Source organism: Globicephala melas, chromosome 15 (genome assembly GCF_963455315.2).
Source record: "Globicephala melas chromosome 15, mGloMel1.2, whole genome shotgun sequence".
NCBI classification, from domain to species: Eukaryota; Metazoa; Chordata; class Mammalia; order Artiodactyla; family Delphinidae; genus Globicephala; species Globicephala melas.
The window spans coordinates 37,665,063-37,685,777 of record NC_083328.1 but is presented as its reverse complement, the minus strand read 5'-3'; the positions used below and the strand labels follow the sequence as shown (position 1 = coordinate 37,685,777).

Genomic DNA, 20,715 nt, shown 5'->3' with positions numbered 1-20,715 from the left:
GGAATGTTCAGGGTTTGCAGGGTCCTCCAGGGCTGCTGGCCATGCCTTCCTGACCTTGTACATTTGCTGACACTCCTGAGCACTGCTGTCGGGCCCGGGCCTGGCCTCCTGTCTTCCTCCTGGAGAGGATTCAGACTTGGTCCACAGCCTGGATCAGCTGCCTCCCAGCCTCCAAGGCCCAAGAGGCCTGCGCTTTGGGGCTGGCAGCTGAAGCCTGGAGATCTTCAGCATGTTGGGCCAGCTACCAGCACTTACCCAGGCAGGATCTCCCACCAGGTGCCGCAGCCCCAGCCTCCTAATCAGACAGAGGCAGGCAGGGAGGGTGTGGCTGGGCGGGCAGGGCCGGGCTGGGCTGGGCTGGGCAGCCTGGGCAGGGGCGCGGCCCTGCACTGTCCACCATTTTCAGAGGTGCCCCAGGTGCCAAGCCTCCTGAAGCTTCTCTGGGCCCAGCTGAGGTAAGGGGGGAGCAGAGGAGGGGCCCCCCCCAGAGGTGCCCTGGAGTGACACATGGCTGGGTTGGAAGCCTCCATGCTCCTGGTCCACTTCTCCCATGTGACACTGTCTGAGCCTTCATTTTCTCCACTGCAAATGAGGATCAAACAGCTCCAAGCTCATGGGTGGGGTTGCTGGGAGAGTTCCGGGCAGTGGTCAAGTGCAGAAGAGCCTTCCTGTGAGGACAGACTCCTGCTGCTTAAAAATAGCAGGAAAATGAGGCCGGAAGGGGTAGGGGGTGTGTGGGATTACTCTGAGTCAGGAGCCCAGCCAGGCTCCTAGTTCCAGTGGGTGGTCTTCAGGGGAAAGGGCCAGTGCCTAGTCCTGCCCCTGGGGGCTGGTGAGGGGATGGTCTCAGGGGTCTGTGGTTTAGGCCATTGCCTGACAAGGTCCCCTCCATATGTCCCAGCCCCTGCAAAGGTGGGGCAGTATTAAGTGGGTCAGTGTAAGGAAGTGTGTGGGGCAGGTGCTCTGTAAACTTTAGTAGTTGCTGCTGGTGCTAGGGGTATTGTCCCCTGGAACAGGAGGGGCCAGGGACGCCTCCTGACCATCAGATCAGATGGCTTCAGACCCTGGGCTGGCCCTCCAACCTTCGTAGCTCACTTGGCCTCTACAGGGACTAGGGTGCAAAGGGGCCAGTCTGGGGCTGGGGTGGCAGCTTTTTCTGGGACCCTATCCAGGGCCTGGGGATCCTTTCACCCTGGGATGGTGGAGACAAGATGAAGTCTGGAACCCTCAAATGTCAGGTCTACTGGATCCCTCAGATGAAGAAACCAGGCATGGGGGAGGTTTGGTGGCTGTGGGAAGGTGGGGAACTGGAAGGCAGGGGTGTTGGGGACACTGTGGGTAGACTGGAGGGGGAACAAAGATGCTGCGAGGGGGACAAGGACATGGGGGACAAGGACGTTGTGCACAGGGCATGGGGAGGACAAGGACGCGGTAGAGACAAGGGCGCTGCGCGCACAGGCCACCGGCTCTGGCGACCGGAACGTTGAGTGCACGGAACGCTCGGGCGAGGGCCGGAGGGCAGCCCGGGTGCCTTTGGGGCCGGACCGTCGCGCGGCAACGCCGGGAGCGGACGGAAATGGGGCTCGTGTCCCGCGGCGCCGCCGAGGCGGGGCTGGGGGCGGCGAGTGCTGTTGACCGCCCGGGCCCGCCCGACGCGGTCCCCAACCCCACCCCGACCCCGCCAGCTGAGGGCGCGGACCCGGGGAGCAGCCGGTGAGCAATCGGGGGGCGGGCCGGCGTCCTTGCGGCGCGACCTTGGGGAGCCGACCCCGCCGGGCTGTGGGCCCCGACTCTTGCCGCGGCGGCCGCGGAAGCAGGGCCGGGAGCCCGAGGGTCTCCGGAGCCTCCTCCCGGAGGCGGCGCAGGCCTTTTGCCTCTCGGAGCCTCTATTTCCTCATCTGTAAAATGGGGACGCCGCCGGCCGCCGGCCAGGGTGGGCCTGAGACTTGGGAGGGCAGTGAGGACCCGCCAGCCCCTGCAGGAGCCCGCCCTCCCAGCCCCACGGGCCGCGTGGATGCCCTGGCGGGGAGTCTGGACCCCCGCCCTGTGGGGTGAAGGGCGGCCGGCCGGTTCCCTCTGGCCCGCCCCCAACCCGGGTCCCTCTGTGGACCCTTTGGAAGGGCATTCATGGTCAATGGAACTGGCTGTCAGAGCTTTACAGTTGTTCCTGACTGCAGTACAGGGCAAAAACCAGAGCCTGTGGGGAAGAGCATTCTTTACTGAATGCCTGTTGTTTTTTAAACACAAACACATGGAGTAACAATGAATTCTTGTGAGCTACTGAGGAGCAGTGACCAGGAGGCTCCGCAGAGGATGGTTTTAGCCATTTAGATGTCCCTGGCCAGTCATAACTGGGCTTTTGCTCTGAATCAGGTCTTGTGGAGGATGACAGGATGTCCACTTCACAAGGTAGATGGTTGAGTTCAGGTTATGCGGGGAGGGTCGTTCTAGTGACTGCATGCCCTGACTGATCTGGAATGGGCTGGGTCACAGGGAACCAGGTGTCATTCATAACAGAGGCAGCTTTCCCAGGCCTGTGCCCTTGTTTTTATCACAGTCTTTAAAGATGCACACGGCTGCGTGTTACTGCCCCGCTTTCTCCCATCTGCACCTCTGCTATCGATTGCCTCCTCTTTCATCTTTTCCTGGCTGTCTGATCTGAGCAGACTTCTTTGTGTTGGTCACTCCCAGAGGCTGAGGTGGTGGTGGGGATGGGAACTTACCCCGTGATTTAAGAGTTCTCTCTCACTACCCCATAGATGGGAACACCAACCTCTGCCCTCCGCTCTTCCCCAGACATGAGGAGCTTTTTTTTTTCAAGGTAAACTTTGTAGATGAAGCATAAAACACACAAAGAAAGTGCACAGATCGTATGTGTACAGCTCAGTGAATTTTCTGAAAGTGAACCCACCGTGTAACCAGCTTCGCCCAGAGCATCTGCTCAGTGTTAGGCCAGTTGTGTTTATTTTCTGACAGTAGCTCTGGGCAGTTTTCCTTAGCTCCTGTGAAAGAAGTCCCTGAGCAGGGTGTGATTGTGCCATTTGGCTGAGCTGGTGGGTCCCGACAGGCTGGTGCTGAGAGGCTTGGACCATGATGGCTGGTCCCCTATGGTGGTCACCAAGCGAGATGTACTGGGATCCTCACAGGCAGAATTGCTCTGTGTCTCTCACGATGCCCGTGCAGAAGTGTCAGGAAGACAAGGTGGTCCTTGATGCCCTTGCTGATGGCCACAGGAACTTAGCCCCGGGGCTGCCTTTGGGCTCCAGGCTTTCCCCTGCTGACACCCATGTTGCCTGCCCTCTCTGGTCTCTGGGGGGGAGGGGTATTTGGGAGTCCAGCTGCTGCTGGACTCAGAGGGATGCTTTTCAGTCAAAACCCACAGGTGGGAGAAGCCTCGCCCCTCCAGCCCCACTCTGGACTGCAGGGGAGGAAAGCGGCTTCACCAAGTTGCCTTTTTTTTTTTTTTTAATTTATTTATTTTTTGGCTACGTTGGGTCTTCGTTGCTGTGGGTGGACTTTCTCTAGTTGCAGCGAGTGGGGGCTGCTCTTCATTGTGGTGTGTGGGCTTCTCACTGCAGTGGCGTCTCTTGTTGCAGAGCATGGGCTCTAGGCGCGCAGGCTTCAGTAGTTGTGACACACGGGCCTGGTTGCTCCGCGGCATGTGGGATCTTCCCAGACCAGGGCTCGAACCCGTGTCCCCTGCATTGGCAGACGGATTCTTAACCACTGTGCCACCATGGAAGTCCTACCAGTTGCCTCTTAAGCCCTGGGCATTTGAGGCTCCTCCCACAGCCCCCCTGATCCTCAGGAAAGGGCTCCCTCAATGTCGCACCTCCCCAACATGTGTGTCCCTCTCTCTCCCCCTCTCTCCAAGGGCCTGTTGAGCACTGGGGCCTGGAGGACCAGGCTCAGTCTGAGGCCTGTGTCCCTCCCTCAGGTGTATCTCCAACTTGGGGGTCTTAGCTCAGGGCAGCTTCTCTGCCCTTTGTGCTGACACAGTGGGGTCGTTAGTGTCTAGGAAAGGGCGAGCTCCAAGGTGAACCCTCACCAAGGTGAACCTCCTGCCCGTCAGGCCCTGTCTAGGAGGGCTCAGGTGGGAAATGAGTTGCTTACTGAGAATCCACATCCGCAGTGAGCTGACTCCTGTGCAAGGCAGGGCTCACAGTCCCACAGGATTCAGGAATTGCAGCTGCTTGGGGATGTTATTGCTGCTCAGAGGTCCTGGGAAGGCTGGTGTCCCCTCAGCCATTCTCCAGGGCTGAAGAACTTCTCCCACCCCCATTTCTAGAACACTGCCTGGTTGCGGGAATAGGTAGTCCTGAAGGAGGTGCTCAGCTGTGACAAGAGGATGGGGCTCCCAGGGAAGGATGGGCACAGCCGCAGGCTGGAGGGTTGGGATAGATGCAGAAGCCCCATGGAGCTGAACCTGTTCCCTGAGCACCAAGGCTCCCCCAGGGGGCTCACTGGGAAGGGAGGTGGGCTTTGGCACCAGGCATGTCCCCAGGCATCTTCTGGTGCACCTGTACCAATGCCCACAGCTGCCAGCGGTGTGGACGCATCTGATTTCCCTCAGCTCAGCGGCAATTTGTTTAAATGTTCATCTTTATTCTTGCTAGCTTAGTAAGTAAATCACGGTTTGTTAGATTTTTAATTTAAATTACTTTAATTGTTAATGAGATTGTAGATTTTTCCATGTGCTACACATCAGAAACTAATCAGTTCCCTAAAAACAAAAATTAAACCCTTGTGCTCACCCCGGCACAGCCTGTGAGTGGTGCTGAGCAGGTCACGTGACCTCACCTGTATCAGCCTGCCTGTGTCTGGAGTGGGGAAGCGTTGCCCTGCCTCAGGGTAGGAATGGGAGTGGCCTGGGCCTGTACTCACAGCAGCCAGGGGCAGAGATGGACAGCTGGGCCCCCCTGCCAGCCTCGTGACCAGACCCAAAGCTGGTTGCCCCCACCTATGGGCCCAGTGGCCACGTGGATGTGTCTGTCAGGGCCACCTGTTGGCCAGGACCTGCAGCCCTGGCACTGCCAGCCACCCCGGGTCCTCGGGGCACAGTGGCACCGGCAGCAGCTCTGAGCTGAGCCCCTCCTCTCTTCCAGAGGCCCCGGCATGGTGCTCAAGGCCTTCTTCCCCACGTGCTGTGCCTCGGCGGACAGCGGCCTCCTGGTTGGACGGTGGGTCCCGGAGCAGAGCAGTGCCGTGGTCCTGGCTGTGGTGCACTTCCCCTTCATCCCCGTCCAGGTCAAAGAGCTCCTGGCCCAGGTGCAGCAGGCCAGTCAGGTGGGCGTGACTGTGCTGGGCACCTGGTGCCACCGCCGGCAAGAGCTGGAGGAGAGCCTGGGCCACTTCCTGGAGGGCCTGGGCGCCATCTTCTCCCACAAGCCCTGGTTCCAGCTATGCCGGGAGAGAGGCAGCAAGTCCTGGAGCTGCAAGGCCACCCACTGGCGGGGGCCCGCCTCCCCTGCCGCCTCCGGCGAGGACCAGGTCATGCTTATTTTCTACGACCAGCGCAAGGTGCTGCTGTCCCAACTGCACCCGCCCACGGCCCTGCCCGACCCCCAGGCTGGGGACACCACAGCCAGCGCGGGGGGCCTGGCTGCTGTCTTTGACACAGTGGCGCGTAGCGAGGCACTCTTCCAAAGTGACCGGTTCGATGAGGGCCCCGTGCGGCTGAGCCACTGGCAGTCGGAGGGCATGGAGGCTAGCATCCTCGTGGAGCTGGCCAAGTGGGCAGCAGGGCCCGTCTGCCTGTTTCTGGCCTGCCTGCTGTCTCTCATCTCAGCTGCCAGCTCCTGTCGGTAGGTGCCCCTTGGCCAGGCAAGGGAGAGTTGGGCCCCTGAGGCCTAGGCCCACCCCTTGGTGTGCAGGGATCATGGAGGCCCAGATGGCCCTTCTGAAGCTTACCGCTGCCCCCTGCACCCCTGCTCTCATCCCACGCTCCCTCCGCACTGTAGCTCAGAGGATACCCTAGTGGTGGTTTCTGTTCTGGTGTCCCTCGCTCCTGTGGCAAAGCTAGGCTTCCTGGAAGCCCCTGTGGTTGCGTGGGACACACTGAGTAGGGATACATGGTGACCCTCAGACAGCTCAGGTCCCTGAAAGGAGAATTAGATGATGAACAGACCGGGTTGTTGCCGCGCAGCGGCCACTGTTTGCCTTGCTGGCAAGTTGCTTGTCCTGCAGACCCACAGGCCCACCTGCTTCCCTGGCCCCGACCTCGCAGGAGAGGCAGCCCTGGGAGGCTGTGGGACAGCATCCACTTGCTGTCTGTGGGGCTGGGGGCGTGGTCCCCAGCCTGGGCCGCTCTCTAGAATTACCGGAACACTCCTGGCTGCGGGCCTGGTCAAGGGATTTGTAAAAGCCCCTGGGGGCCCTGAGGATGCTGGGGCAGCACGTGGGTGTTCTGGCGAGTTAGCCACAGGACCCTCTCTCTATGAGAAGCCACCTCCCTGGTGGCACCACCTGGTATGGGACAACTGTGCTGCATCCTGAGGTCCAGGGTTTCGACTGTCAGGTTTGGGGACTGGCCTCGCCGGCTCACCAGGGGCTCTGGGAGTGCTCGGGCCTGTCCCTGCAGAGAGACCCCAGCAGCTACGTGTGCACACCACCTTGGGCTGTGGGGGCTGCTGGGTATCCTGTCCTGAGCGGTGGGTTTCAGAGCTTCACAGCCCCTTGGAATGAATCGTGTGAAAGTGTGTCTGGGCCTGGGTGCAACTTTGGTAAGAGAAATTCCTTTTGTCAGCTCTCAAAGAAAGCAAGAAAGGTTATGAACCGCTTGAGTGCCCCGAATCCCGATCTGCCCCTTAGGTAGGCAGGTGCTGGCTGTTGGCGGAGGTCAGGAGCCCTGTGACGTCCATGTGGGGCATGGCTGTTGCTGCCCAGGGCAGGTGCAGGTGCTGCCCAGGGCTGGTCTGAACCTCGGGGAGACCCTGCATGGGGGTCTCTGCAGCCCATGCGAGGCTGCCTTCCACTGGACTGGAATGGGGGGTGCAGTGCAGACCACACTTCACTCTTGGAATTGGGTCAGAGTGGCTTGGCTGAGGACAGAAGCTTCAAACCTTCAAGGTCAAGACCTCCTTCCTCCCGAGGGCCTGAGCGTGATCATCTGGCGGCTCTGCACTTTGCACGAGCCCTTTAGGTCCCTCCTGCCGGCAGTGGGGCTCTGGGTGGGAGCTAGGCTCTGAGTTGCCATTGGACGCTTTGTCCACCTTTGCTTGAGAACATCTCCCCTCAATGCCTTCATGTCTGTGAAGTGTCTGGTTCTTTCTTTGCTGCGTGAGAGATAATTCTCGTTGAGCAGTCAGGTCAGCTGAAACCCTTGACACGGACACGCGTCCGGCAGGCACTCAGCTTCAGTGCCTGGAGTCAGCACCTTGCGTTCCCAGTTGATGTTTGTGAGTGACCGCAACCCCCGCTGGGCTGCCCACCTGGGTCCTCCCCCCGTGTCCCCGCCCCGCTGAGTTCAGGAGTGTGGCTACTGGTATTTGGGGAGACCAGGGCCCTTCCTCTCTGCACGTTGAGGGATATTGGCCACGGCTGAGACGGCCCTCCCTCCCTGGTGGGCAGAAGAACCCCAGAGACCCGGAGGTCCATCCTTCTCCCCTCCTCCGCAGGGTGTTCAAGCTGTGGCCACTGTCCTTCATCTGGAGCAAACTCTCCACGTGCGAGCAGCTCAGGCACCGGCTGGAGCAGCTCACACTCATCTTCAGCACCCGGAAGGCTAAGAACCCCGCCCAGCTGATGAGGTGCGGGTCCTGCCCTGGTCTCCTCCACAGTGGCCAGACGCGCCACGGGCCCAGCCCCTTCCCCACAGCAGGCCTGCCCAAGCTGACCCTTTCTGGCCACGCCACCCTCACCACTCGCTCCTGTTGGACCCCTCCTTCCAGGAAGGCCAACATGCTTGTCTCTGTGCTCTTGGATGTGGCCCTTGGCCTCACGTTGCTGTCCTGGCTCCACAGGAAGGACCTCATCGGGCAGCTGGCTGATGCCCTCATCCCTGTGGCTGACGTGAGTTGGTTGAGGTGTACTTGAACACCTGTTTCCCAGGGTTGGGGGGCAGGACCCTTCCTGGGGGCAGCAGAGCCCCCTCAGCCAGCCAGAGCAGCTCACCCCTGACCCCAGACAAGTCCCCTAGGAGCTGCTGTGTCTTACAGAATAGGTGGGGCTGTGTAGACCTGGGCCCTCCAGCTCCTGGCCTCTTCCTGCAGGTGGCCTGTCTGGAGCCCCCTTGTGTTGGAGACTTTTAGGGGGAGCCACCTCCCTGCCAGGCTCAGTGTCATGGCATCCCCATTGCCTCCCCACCGTGCATGACCATTTCTGCTCTCCTGGTTCTTCGGGGTGGCTCACTTTTGGCCTGGGCGCTCTGCACAGTCAGCATCACAGAGACCTTGTGTGCGTGCCGGTGTCTGTGTGGTCGAGCTCAGCCTCCCACCCTGATGCCTGCACCAGTTCTGCATCTCCCATGCTGAGAGCCAGAGGCACCAGCTCATCGGCTGTGCTCCTGAACTTGCCCTGCACAGTCTGTGCGCCGTTCCCAGGGCCTGGGCACCGCCCCAGCCTCCTCTCCCTTCCACAGTCATCCTCCCACTGTCTGTCCGTGCTGGCTCTGAGCCTTCATCTTCTTTGCCTCCTTCAGAGGCCCTGTCACTTCTATTGGGAGATTGTCTTCTTGCCTAGGGCAGCCCCTCTGGTCCCTCAGTGCCCCACCCCCCCTCCCCCTCTGCCCAAGCCTCTGTGGGGCTCCTGGCCCTGGGTGTGGTAGAGCCGCTGCGGCCTGGCTGCGAGGTCCTTGTGGACTCAGCTGCTGCCTGCTGTCATCAGCGTCCAGGCACAAGTGTGCACTGGGCCTGCTTGTGGCCAGGCCAGGACCCTGCAGGCAGGAGCCCCTACAGGCCAAGAGTCCCATAGCTTCTCAGGGAAGCCTGGCCCAGGAGGCAGGAGGGTGCTCTGCCTTTTGGCCAGCTTCATCCTAGGCCTCCCTTTTGCAAAATTGCTCAGAAATATAAATATTTAATTTAAAAATGAAAGCCTCTTCCTGACGCCAAGCTCTTATCCTTTAAATATTAAATAAGGTCTATTTATAAAGAACATTCTGTTCCCCTTCTCACTGCTCCTGACACGGCAGAGGCCTTCACCCAGGGTTGGGAAAGGCCTGCATTGGTACGTGGGAGGGAGGTGGCAGACTCTGGGGCAGGGATGTCAGTCCTGTGGCCTCAGTGTTGGGGATGAGGCCAGGAGTCCTGCAGGCCTGCCTCCCAGGGCTGGCACAGCTTTCCTCCTGGGGCAGCCAGGACAGTAGTTGGCCTCCCTGCTTGCTTGTGAGGGTCCCTGTGCTATCTCTGGTCCTCACTTGACATTGTTCTTCCCTCTGCGGGACCCTCCAGCACCCACCTCCTCCCTGCCCGCCTTCTACGGGGGCCCCTGATGGGCTTGACCCCCTCACTCTCACTCAGGGTCACCCAGATGGGTAACTGGGGTGGGGCCAGTTGATGGACGGTGTGGCCCTCATGTGTCCTCGCAGCACGTGGCCGAGGAGCTCCAGCATCTGCTACAGTGGCTGATGGGCGCACCCGCTGGGCTCAAGATGAACCGGGCGCTGGACCAGGTGCTGGGCCGCTTCTTCCTGTACCACATCCACCTGTGGATCAGTGAGTGCCAGTCAGGCGGGCCGCCTCGGGGTTTCACCCAGCCCCACTGACCCGCACTTTGGCTCCTGAAGCCCGTGCCCCCGGGGACATAGACCCTGGCTGAGGGGGGGCAGTGGGGCCCAGCCAGGCCCTGTCCCCTTGGTCTCTGCTTCCTGTTGACCCAGCATCCCATGTGTGGAGCCTTGCTATGCTGTGCTGGCCACTCACAGTTTCCAGAAGCTTGGGGCAGCCATCCTCATGGTGGGCTTGGGGGGGACCAGGACCTCCCTGGGCTCCCCCCTCAAGGCTGACCCCCATCCCACCAGGCTACATCCACCTCATGTCCCCCTTCATTGAGCGCATCCTGTGGCATGTGGGCCTCTCAGCCTGCCTGGGCCTGACGGTCGCCCTGTCCATCCTCTCAGACATCATAGCTCTCCTCACCTTCCACATCTACTGCTTCTATGTCTATGGCGCCAGGTGGGTGTGTACCCCCCCACTCCTGCGGGCTGACCCAGTGCAGCCCCCCGAGCCCTGGGCACCACAGACAGGCTTCCGGGGCCGGGTGGGCATGGGGTCACCAGCCCAGCTCTGATGGTACCACGTCCTGCAGGCTATACTGCCTGAAGATCCATGGCCTGTCCTCACTCTGGCGCCTGTTCCGAGGGAAGAAGTGGAATGTTCTGCGCCAGCGCGTGGACTCCTGCTCCTATGACCTGGACCAGGTACCGGCTCCAGCTCCAGTCCAGCTGCCCCTTCCGATGGGCCGGTGCAACTGCTCAGGCACCACAAGGGGCAGCCTCACTCCTGTTTTGCAGGGCTCCGGGGTGTATGGGGAGCTGCAAGGGGTAGGGTGTATGCAGGACCTCAGACAGGGCGAACCTTGCCCAGGCGGGGATGGACCCTGCTCTCAGGAGGCTGCGGGGCTGCAGGTGCTTAAGGTGACCTTGCACAGGGCTTGGCTCTGGCTAGTCCCATTAGCTTGCTCAGACCTGACACAGGGACCCTGAGTGCTGCCTTCCAGGGCACGTTTTTTGCTGCCTAATTTTCACCACCCTCCTGTCTTTAGTGTACGGGCTGTATACCCTGTCAGCTGGTCTCCCCAACCCCTGTCACCCCATGTGTCACCGGGTCTGGAGGCAGGTGTCCCTCCCAGTACTGGAGAGAGCTGTCCTGAGTGGGCTTCCCCAAGTGGTCTCAGGAAGCTGGCAGGCGTTCCATCTCTGCTCAATTACAGGACGGATTTAGTGGGATGGGTATCGGGTGTGCCCAGTGCTGGCAGGGCTGTCGCTGATGCTGGCATCCTTTCTCCCTGTAGCTGTTCATCGGGACCTTGCTGTTCACCATCCTGGTCTTCCTTCTGCCCACCACGGCCCTGTACTACTTGGTGTTCACCCTGGTGAGCCAAGTGCTGTGTACCATGGGGGTGCTGGGCGTGTCACCTGGCCAGTGGACCTAGCCCACAGTGCTTGGAGTGGTGACTGCTAGCAGCTGTGGGCAGGTCGTCCATCCCTGCCGGCCACATGGGGTGTGGCTGTTCTGGACTCTGGGCAGTGTGTGCTGGCCCTGGAACAGGCAGGGGTCCCACCCGCGGGGGACACCACCCACTACTGCTCTGGGACACGCATCTGGGTTCACAGAGGGCAGGGGTCTCCCGTGTTATGGGGGAGGTGAGCACAGACAGCAGGAGGGGAGTGGCCCCCGGGTGGCTGGGCTGAGGGCCCAGTGGCATGTTTCCCTGGGTTGGAGCACCACCTCCTCTGACCTGGCAGCAGGGCAGACCGCTCCAGCCTGTGGCTTCCCTGCCTCCTTGTGCTCAGGCCTCAGGTTCAGGGCGGGGGTCCCTGCCCTCCTCTTGGGACCCGTCAGGCTGTTCTGCTCAGGGGCATGCAGTGTGGCTGTGGCCACAGTCCCAGGTCAGAGACCCTAAGCACTGTCTGTGATGCAGCTCCGGCTCCTGGTGGTCGCTGTACAGGGCCTGATCCATCTGCTTGTGGACCTCATCAACTCCCTGCCACTGTACTCACTCGGCCTTCGGCTCTGCCGGCCCTACAGGCTCGCAGGTAGGTCTGCATGCTGGCTAGGCGGCGCACCTGCGGGCCCTGGATGCAGCCGTGTGTGGGGCGGGCAGGGAGGACAAGAACCTGGTCCCGGGGCCTGAGCTGGAGGGAGAGGCTCCCTGCCCTCAGGTTCAGAGGCCACATAGGCAGCCCTCAGCCTCCCCTGTGACGAGTGTGGACGTTTGCTCTGAGGTCTGTCTGCAGTAGTCCTGTAGGTGGTGCCTGAAAGTGGCTCAGAAAAGACGTGTCTCGTGTGGTTGTGTGGAGCTGTGTGTGCCTGCTGGTGCCTCTCCTCCTGGAGGGGACCGGCCAGGGTGGAGGACGCCGGGCTGGCCAGAGCTGTGTGACAGGCGTGCCTCCCGCCCCGCCCCCAGCAGGCCACCACCTGCGGGGACAACACGCACCAGCTCAGCTGCTCCTGTCATCCCCTCTGCAGGTGATGCCCCTGTTTGCATGCTGACACCAGCCACGGGTTGGCCAGATGCCCCTGACAGGAGGCTGTCCCCACTGCAGGCCTAGGGAGGCCCGACCCAACTGGTCACTGAGTTGTGGGTTGGCTCATCCGGTTCAGGGGCTTTGAACATAACAGGAAACTTGAGGAGTTGCTGGCACGGCCCCAGAGCTGACCAGCATGCCCAGGAGCCCCTGGACTAGTTTGCAAATGGCAGCTCGGCCGCACGCCAGAGTTCACGGCTGCTGCTCCCAGCCAGTTCCGAGTCAGAAGACATGAATGTGCATGTTCCCTGGGCTTTGGGCCTTGAGTCTGCCCGCTGGATGGCCTCAAACCCTCTTTCCAAGCCACGTTCTCCACAGACCCCCAGGTGGCCCAGGCCAGGGACCCATGTGTAGTGCTGCCCATGCTCCCTGGTCCCCCAGCCCCCACCCACACTTCAGCACGCCTGGAAGCAGGCAGGTGGAGAGCCTGGACCCCGCACCTTCCTCTCCCAGCCCTCAGCTCACAGCTAGAGCAGAGTCCTTTTAACTTGACATAAAAGGCCACAGATGCCGCCTCTTCTCTCCACCGAGTTTGCCTTGGGGCCTCTTCATCAATTGATAATTAGCTCCTGTTTCTCCTTTCAAGACCTTCCGCCTTGGGAATCCCCAGGCTTGAGAGCCCACACTGCAGGCCAGAGTGTGGTGGGTCCCTGAGTTAGCCGTGCACACAGCAGTTGGAAGGCACTGAGATGCCAGCAGGGTGCCCACCACCCAGCAAGTGCCTCGTCCACTCTGGGAAAACCCCTGTCCTACTCAGAAAGCAGCACAACCTGCCCGCTTTTCCCCGCCTGCTAGACCCGCAGCTTTGGTCTCTCAGTGCAGTTCTGCAGGAGGCCCTGACGAGGGCCAGGCTGCAGCTCAAGGAGGCAGATGGGAAGGACGGGCTGGAGAGGCGAGCTGCTGCCCGGGCAGCCTGTAGCCCTCGGAATTCCGCTCGGAGCAGGAGCGCTGGTGGGGGCGGCCTGCAGGGCCCTGGGAGCCCTGGAAGGCCACCCTCCCTCACGGGGACCTTGCTCTCCTTACAGCCGGGGTGAAGTTCCGAGTCTTGGAGCACGAGACTGGCAGGCCCCTCCGCCTCCTGATGCAGGTAAGGCCTCCACACAGCCCTCATGCTGTTGCCCGCCATGAGGCCACCCATGTTCTGAGGCATGTTCTGTGCCGCCCTGGGTGTGGGCCTCACAGGCCTGGGTGAGGTGCAGGCAGGAGGGCCCAGCAAAGCTGAGGGGTGGGGCCCGGGGGAGACTCGCCCACCCCCAAGGCCTCTGGGCACCATGAACCTCTGTGCCTGGAACCTCCCCCAGCAGGGCCCATATATGGGGTCCCGTATGCTGTGCCAGATACCCTCAGCCACCCAGGGCACCTGCCTGCTGGGCCTGCATCCCTGTCTCCTGCCCTGGGCCCCCGGCCTCTCCTTCCAGGCAGAATAGCAGAGACTTGGCAAAGGCCTCAGGACACACCTGAGGCCTACTCTGTTGAGCTCCTTTATCTTAAGCAGTCTGGGGCCTGTCTAGCGGGAGGGAGCAGGCCAGGTGCCGGTGTTGCTGGATGCAGGTGTCCGGTTGGCCTGAGGGGAGAAGTCAGATGCTGAGGCAGCTGGGCCCTGTGTGGTTTTCTCGGGAGTGTCCTGAGTCCCACTTGAGGAGGCTCCAGGGAGCTGAGTGAGTCCTGGAATGGAGGGGTCGGTGCCCTGCAGCCGGGCCAGAGTGGAGCCCGCCTGACCGTGGCCCAAGCCTGCCTCCCAAGCCGCTCACCCTGACCCCCGTGTACCCCAGGTGAGAGCGCATCTGGCACAGAGCTGGCCCTGCCCCATGGTTGTCCAGCCCAGGGACCCCCCACGCAGGCCTGCCGGTCCTAGAGAGCTGGACTCCCAGGGAGTTGGGGGCTGTGTCCCGCTGACCGCTGCCCTTGTGCTTCCAGATAAACCCCCTGCCCTACAGTCGCGTGGTGCACACCTACCGCCTCCCCACCTGTGGTTGCCACCCCAAGCACTCCTGGGGTTCCCTGTGCCGCAAGCTGTTCTTCGGGGAGCTCATCTACCCCTGGAGGCAGAGAGGGAACAAGCAGGACTGAGGGGCCCTGGCCACCAGCCGGCCCAGCACCACCTCCTGCCAGGGTGTCAGGGTAGCACATGGTCCTGCTCTTCGCCTTCCTGCCCCTGGTTGCCTGGGGCCTCTGCAGGCCCTGCCGGGGCCCTGCCTGCCACATCTCCTCCTGTCTCTGAGGTCGTGGGAGTAGTGAGCAGGAGGATGCGGGAACGGCCAGCCAGGCCAGCGGCCCACGCTCCAGCACCAGCACATTTGCCTCGGGAACCCCCTGCTGACCTGTTGTGATGGCACGGTTAACCTGGTGCGCACCGGCCCCCCAGGCCTATCCAGAACCCCCGTCCTGCCCCCCACCCCAGTCTATACCCAGACCCTAGGAGGGGGTGCAGAGCCCTGCCTCTGCCCACCATGCCCGTTCCCAGTGGGGTGGGCTGGCAGGTCTTTCTGGCTGCTCATTGGCGCCCCATCCTATCATGAGGTGGAGGGGATCCTTCCCAGGGTGCACTCAAGTGTCCTTGAGACTCTGGCCCCCAAGCATCTCCTTCTCTGGGGGATGCCCTCCTGGGTCCCCAGTGCCTTCCAGCTGTCTCAGTGGAGCCACCGCCAGCCAGTCTGGGGGATCCAAGCCACTGCTGAACCCCAGCGCAGTCCAGCAGCTCCAGGAACCTGGGCAGCAGCGCCCCTCATGCCCTGATTCACATAGGGCTTACTTGTTGATGCTCCTGGAGAGACTGCTCTGCAGGAGGAGCTGCCCTCAGGGCTTTGGGTGTCCCTGTGTGAAGCCAGGCCACATGGGGTGCCTGGAGCTGTCAGCAAAGACCCACGCACCCGGCTGCCCCGTTCCTGCCCTGTACCCCTGCAAATCTTCCATCTCGCTCACCGGCTTCTCCTGGGCAGATGCTCCTGCAGCCCCCAGGGAGGGGTCCTAGCACTCAGGCTGCATCTCCCTGCTGGCCACAGGCAGAATCTGAGTGTGGGTGTGAGCCCCAGAATCCCCAGGGGGAGGAAGCCTCAAGACGCGGTTGGCGTCACATACGGTGTGTCATCGTGGAGTTGGAGATGTTCATGCTGTAGGCAGCAGGGCAGCGCTCTCTGTCCATCCCAGGCACTTGGGACTGTCCACTTCTGCCACCCACGCTCCTTGGCTGTGGGCCACAGTGGGAGGGGGCCTGGAGGAGTCCCCACCAGCCCAGGGTCGGGCAGGAGGGGTACTGGCTCTGTCTTTTCTGCTGGGACAATAAAGCCTCCCACATATTTGGAGTGTGCGCTCTGCCTTCCCATCACCACGTGGGCAGTGGGTCTGGGGAGGCGCCCCTTCTCCTGGGGTGGCGGGACAGCTGGCCCCCACTTTTTGTCTTGAGATGATTACCATGCCTGTTTCCTGTTTGTTGCCAAGCTGCAGGGCACTGGGCTCCCTGTCCCCTAGAGCAGGCTTCTTTGCAGGTCTGGTGTGTGTGTACGTAGGCTCTGGCCTCTTGAAGATGTCCTCGTGTGGATGGATGGACCCAGGGCCACTTGCTTTCCAGTTTTGGCCTTGCCGTGGCATGAGGAGCTCCCAGGGCAGGGCTGGGGGCAGGGGTGCAGACCTCTCTGGGAGCAGGGGTGAGCTCTGATATATATATTTGTCACCACCTGAAACCTGTGGACTCCACACAGGAAGGGGCTCTCCCTGATGGACTCTGCCTGACCTGCAGCCTCCAGGGGCCCTCAGGTGGCTTCCTCTGTGCCTGCTGTACTGGCTACGGAGGCAAGGGGGTTGGAGCCCAAAGAGGTCACTCAGCAACTGCCAGGCCTGCATCACCACTGAGGGTCAGCAGAGGGCCCCACATGGCTCCTGGTGGGCAGGACCACACCCCAGAGCCTGCTGAGAAGAGCCTCCATCACCTGCATTTCTGGGGCCACCTTCCCAGTCACTAGATGCCAAGACACAGAGATGGCCCATGGGGCCTGCCTCACCTCCCGCTGAATTCTCTCCCCTGCTCCGCCCAGCCTGCTGGGCGGCGGTGGCTGTGTTCCAGGCCTTTTCTGGCAGCTGTCACTCTCATGCCAGGTGTGGGGCTGCCTGCCCATCTCCCAAGGGCCAGCCCAGGCCTGGCACCAGAGCTGGCTGAGGGAACAGTGGTCACTCCAGCCACTAGCAGCCACCAAGACGTGCCACCTGCATGTCCTAGGCTGCTCCTATCCTGTGTGTCGTCCCTGGACCTGTACAGCCCTTGCCTAGGGACAGCCTTCATCTGTGGCCCCTCATCCTCAACCCAGGGCTCTGACCACCCCTGCCACGCTGACCTGGCAGAGCCTTGTCCTACAACTTCTCCGAGGCTGATCCTCAGGCTGCCCTGAAAAGTGGATGATTCCCTTTTCAGCTGGGGCCACCACCTCCCAGACAGGTCCTCACGGCCACCCACAGAGAAGGGCCCTGTGCTCTTCCAGTGTGGAGACAAGCTCAGAGAGGGGAGGTGAGCTGCTGAAGCAAGCGGTCTGAGCCACGTAGTTCACTCCCGCCAGCTCCCTCCTGTCCTTGAAAACTTACTTTGATGTGATTTCAACTCAAAGAAACAGCTAGCACATCACAACCTTCAGCAAATTCCCTGGGGCTAATGTTCTGCCACAGCTGCTTTTTCGTGCTCGTGCTCTAACTTTTCTAAACCATCTGGTCATCAGTTGCCCCAATTGTGCTCCTAAGATGCCCAGTGTATATCTTGTAAAGCCAAGGACTGACCTGTGTAACCAGGGCACGGCAAGGAGCATGGGTGGGGCCACCTTGCTTCCCATGCTCCTGGGCGCCAGTCTCAAGAACCCTTTGCCCTCAGCCACCCCACAGCCCGTCTCTGCCTTTCCCAGCACTGGGGTCCTCAAAGATCCAGCCAGTCACTTGGTAGCCTGTCCCTATGTGGGGTTCATCTGATGATTCTGAGATTCAGTTCCTGTGCTCTTAGTGTGAACATGTAAATGCCGCTGTGTCCTTCTCAGGCATTGCCTTGGGAGGAACACTGTGTCTGCCCAAACCAGTGACGTCAACCTGACCCACCAGGTTCTCTGCAAAGCTACTCTCCCTTTTACATAACAAGTGATTAGTACAGAGATATTTTCGACCACGTGACCGTCCTGTCCCTCCTCCCCCTCTGGCCCACTAGCTGGCAGCGTCCACCATTGATTCTTGCTGGGTACACACAGCTTTCCATGCCCTCTGCCTGTAGGACTTGAGTGGGGCCTCTCCTGGCAGCAGGCCTGGACTGGGGGTCAAGTAACTGACACTTGTGTGAGAGCTCCTAGGGCACCAGGGCCAAGGTCTGTTTGCCCCAATGGGTGGTCCCCAGGCCCTTCTGAGTGGACAGCTTTGGGTATCCTGGAGTGGGGGGAAGGAGGCACCCCAGACCACTTGTTTGTCCCCTCCTGGACAGAGGCTGAGTCTGGAGGCCTGGCCCCCATCCTCACTCGGAGCCAGTGGGTGTGGGAACTGCAGGGGAGACTGTCAGGGCTCTTCACCAGACACCTCTGGGGCCTCCAGAGGGACTCAGAGTTACCCTCGACCAACCAACACCTGGGCGCCTCGCAGGGCTGACCCAGGACCTGCGATCGGAGGGCTGTTCTGGGCTGCTTTGTCCTTGGCCTGAGGTTCCTCCAAGGTCCCCTGGGCCAGGCCTGGCACTTAGTGGGTCCCAGGGCATCCTTGCAGAAGGGCATGCAGCTACGTTGGAGGCCGGCTCCTCCACCCACAGGGCCTCCTGGACAGCAGGGAATGGCACCCCTCCAGCCATCCCTCCCTTGACTGGGCCCCACTGCCCCAGACCCTGTGGGTTCCTGCGGTGCCTTTCTGCTCTGAGGTTGGGAAGTCGGAGGTCAGAGGGAACCGGAGCAGCACAGGAAACCAGTAAATCAGGAGGACAGGAAGCACCTGAAAGGTTACTGAGTCTTGCTCCCAGGATCAGACTCCGTGGACAGGTTCTAGGGATGGTCACGCCTGCTGCACAAGCTGTGCTGGGAAGGACCCAGCTGGTCTCACTTCGTCCCTGGTGATGGAGAACCAGGCAGCGGGGCCTACAGCTGCTGGAGCCCCTTCGGGGGAAGTCCTGATGTACAAAGGGTGCTTTTGGTTTAAATTCTCTGCAAAGTGGAATGATAATAGTTTCTCACCCCCCATCCCTTCTGGGCAGCCTCAGAAACCGAGGACATGTCAGCCCCACATGGCTTCCAGCCCCAGAGAGGGGCCTCAGTGACTTCAAAGCAGGGAGTAGGCAAAGCCAGGCTGAGGCGGGCTCCAGCTTGGGTGTAGTGACCTCTGCCAAAGAGGCCGCCTTGGCCGTGGTTGGGGGGTGGCAGGTGGTGGGGACTCAGCTCCCCGCCCCCACCAGCTGAAGGCTAACAAGACTCTGCCCACTGGCTGTCGTTTCTGTAAACACTGTGCTGTGGGTGCATGTGCCCTTTCTCTTTTTTTTTTTTTTTTAATAAATATATTTATTTATTTTTGGCTGTGTTGGGTCTTCATTTCTGTGCGAGGGCTTTCTCCAGTTGCGGCAAGCGGGGGCCACTCTTCATTGCCCAGGCTCAGTAGTTGTGGCTCACGGGCCTAGTTGCTCCGCGGCATGTGGGATCTTCCCAGACCAGGACTCGAACCCGTGTCCCCTGCATTGGCAGGCAGATTCTCAACCACTGCGCCACCAGGGAAGCCCCATGTGCCCTTTCTGTACACGCTGGGGGCCATGTCTGCTGTAAGCCATCATCCAGGGTTTGGCCACTCTGTGGATTATGAATGAGCAGGTGGCCTTGCCCATCCCTGGCCAGCCTCTGCTCTTGAATGTCCCAGAGGGCCAGGAGGATACCAGGAGAGCCTCTCCCTGAAGGGAGGTGAGAAAGGCCCAGGTGCTTGCTGCCCACCCAACAGAGGGACCAGCTCCTCAGGAAGCCTCCCCGGGCACCCCACCAAAGTGAAACAGCAGAGTCCACATGGCTCACTGCCCAATGAGGGTTATCTGCAGCTTGTGGGGGGTGGTCACTCGGTGTTGTGCCCTGCCCATGCAGGGGTCTGCTCTCTATGAAGACCACCTGCTGCTGGAGACACAGCCCAGCCTCAGTGATCCCTTGGGAGGAGTTCTTGCTGCCCTGTTTCTCGCCTGCTGGACAGATGTGCCAGCCCAGCTGTCCTTGGTGCAGCCCTCGGGGCCTGGTCACTATGATGATGTGCTTGTTCTCTCTGCACAAATCTGCTTTTTAGGGAGCCCCAACCCACACGTGGCCTCTCCCTAGCATGCACCCTCAGTGCCTCGTCCAGCTGAGTCTAGTGGCTCAGCTTGGACAATGTATCCTTTTGATTGATTTATTATTTTTAACAGCTTCATTGAAGCATATTTTACATATTATAAAATTCACCCATTTCAAGTGTGCAATTCAAGGATTTTTAATAATTTTATCAAGTAGTATAACCATCACCAATTTTAGAACATTTTCATCACCCCAAAGGGAAACAGGGTACCACTAAGCAGTTACTCACCATTTTCCCCTCCCCCAGGCGCTGGCAACCACTAATCTACTTTCTGTGGATTTGCCTATTCTGGAAGTTTCACATAAATGAAATGTAGCAGGTATCAGCACTTTATTCCTTTTTATGGATGAAAATCCATTGTGCGGATAGGCCACATTTTGTTTATCCATTGATTTGTTGATGGATGTTTGAGTTGTTTCCACCTTTTGGCTATTGTGAGTAATGCTGCTGTGAATATTCATGCACAAGTTTTTGTTTAAGTGTATATTTTCATTCCTCTAGGAGAGGAATTGCTGCATTGTATGGTACTTTTATGCTGAACTTTTTGACTTACTAGTTGTCAATTACATGTCATATGTGAATATGTTCTCGTGAAAATGTTATCAATGACGAGAACATCACTCTCCACCTCCAACCCCAAAGGAAACTATGCTATCCATTTGGTGAGCATCATTCCAGGTTTTATCCTGTGCATACATTACATTTTGCTATATGTAAATCTAGAATGAAATGAACTAAGTTTTTAAAGCATAATCGTTGAAGTTACACTGAATATACTGTACTATCATTTGCTTACTTGTCTTCTCAGGTCAGTATTGCCTGCATCTTACCTTGTTCATCGAAGGGGCTGCGTGAACCTGGTTGATTTAATGGCACCCTATCGGGGGCTCCAGATGGCTTCACTACTTTCACCATCACCACAGCGCTACAGTGAAATTCTTTCAGCTAATTTCTGAGAATTTCTCCAGGCTCAGTGAGATATGGAATTATTAGGCTGTTCAACCAACCTCCCAGAGAGCTGTTCCCCACATCCTGGCCCACATGCGACATTGCCAATCTAATATGAAAAGAGTATTACTTTGCTTCACTTTCCATCTTGCAGAGTAAAACTGTATCTTCGCACGACTTCATACGCTTTTCATAACCCACCCATTCTGTAAACAACCCCAAAGTCACTTGCTCCTCGAGTGCCCCTGGTCAAGCCTCAGAGCCTCACGCCCTGACCCTCT

The 20,715-nt window shown here is 59.8% G+C and overlaps 1 protein-coding gene across 3 annotated transcripts; it reads left to right on the top strand.

Moving 5' to 3' along the window:
* The first annotated feature begins 1,566 nt into the window (after positions 1-1,566).
* PIGQ (phosphatidylinositol glycan anchor biosynthesis class Q) lies at positions 1,567-20,565 on the top strand. 3 transcript variants are annotated; one of them, XM_030872309.3, is made up of 11 exons: positions 1,567-1,713; positions 5,106-5,804; positions 7,617-7,748; positions 7,890-8,010; positions 9,524-9,650; positions 9,956-10,109; positions 10,243-10,354; positions 10,948-11,028; positions 11,578-11,692; positions 13,210-13,271; positions 20,295-20,565. In XM_030872309.3, exons 1-11 carry the CDS (start codon positions 1,577-1,579, stop codon positions 20,349-20,351), a joined length of 1,797 nt encoding a protein of 598 aa, XP_030728169.1. In that variant the 5' UTR covers positions 1,567-1,576; the 3' UTR covers positions 20,352-20,565. The 3 variants fall into 3 exon arrangements, with proteins under 3 accessions (XP_030728169.1, XP_030728168.1, XP_030728167.1); XM_030872308.3 differs by lacking the exon at positions 20,295-20,565 and adding an exon at positions 14,102-14,398 and having other exon boundaries at positions 7,962-8,010; XM_030872307.3 differs by lacking the exon at positions 20,295-20,565 and adding an exon at positions 14,102-14,398.
* The last annotated feature ends 150 nt before the right edge of the window (positions 20,566-20,715 follow it).

Bases quoted from the DNA above. Each gene is read 5' to 3' on its own strand.
- PIGQ (XM_030872307.3), top strand. From the start codon at position 1,577: ATGGGGCTCGTGTCCCGCGGCGCCGCCGAGGCGGGGCTGGGGGCGGCG. The intron at 7,749-7,889 runs GTGCGGGTCCTG...CCCTCCTTCCAG, and splicing joins AACCCCGCCCAGCTGATGAG to GAAGGCCAACATGCTTGTCT. The intron at 13,272-14,101 runs GTAAGGCCTCCA...TTGTGCTTCCAG, and splicing joins CCCTCCGCCTCCTGATGCAG to ATAAACCCCCTGCCCTACAG.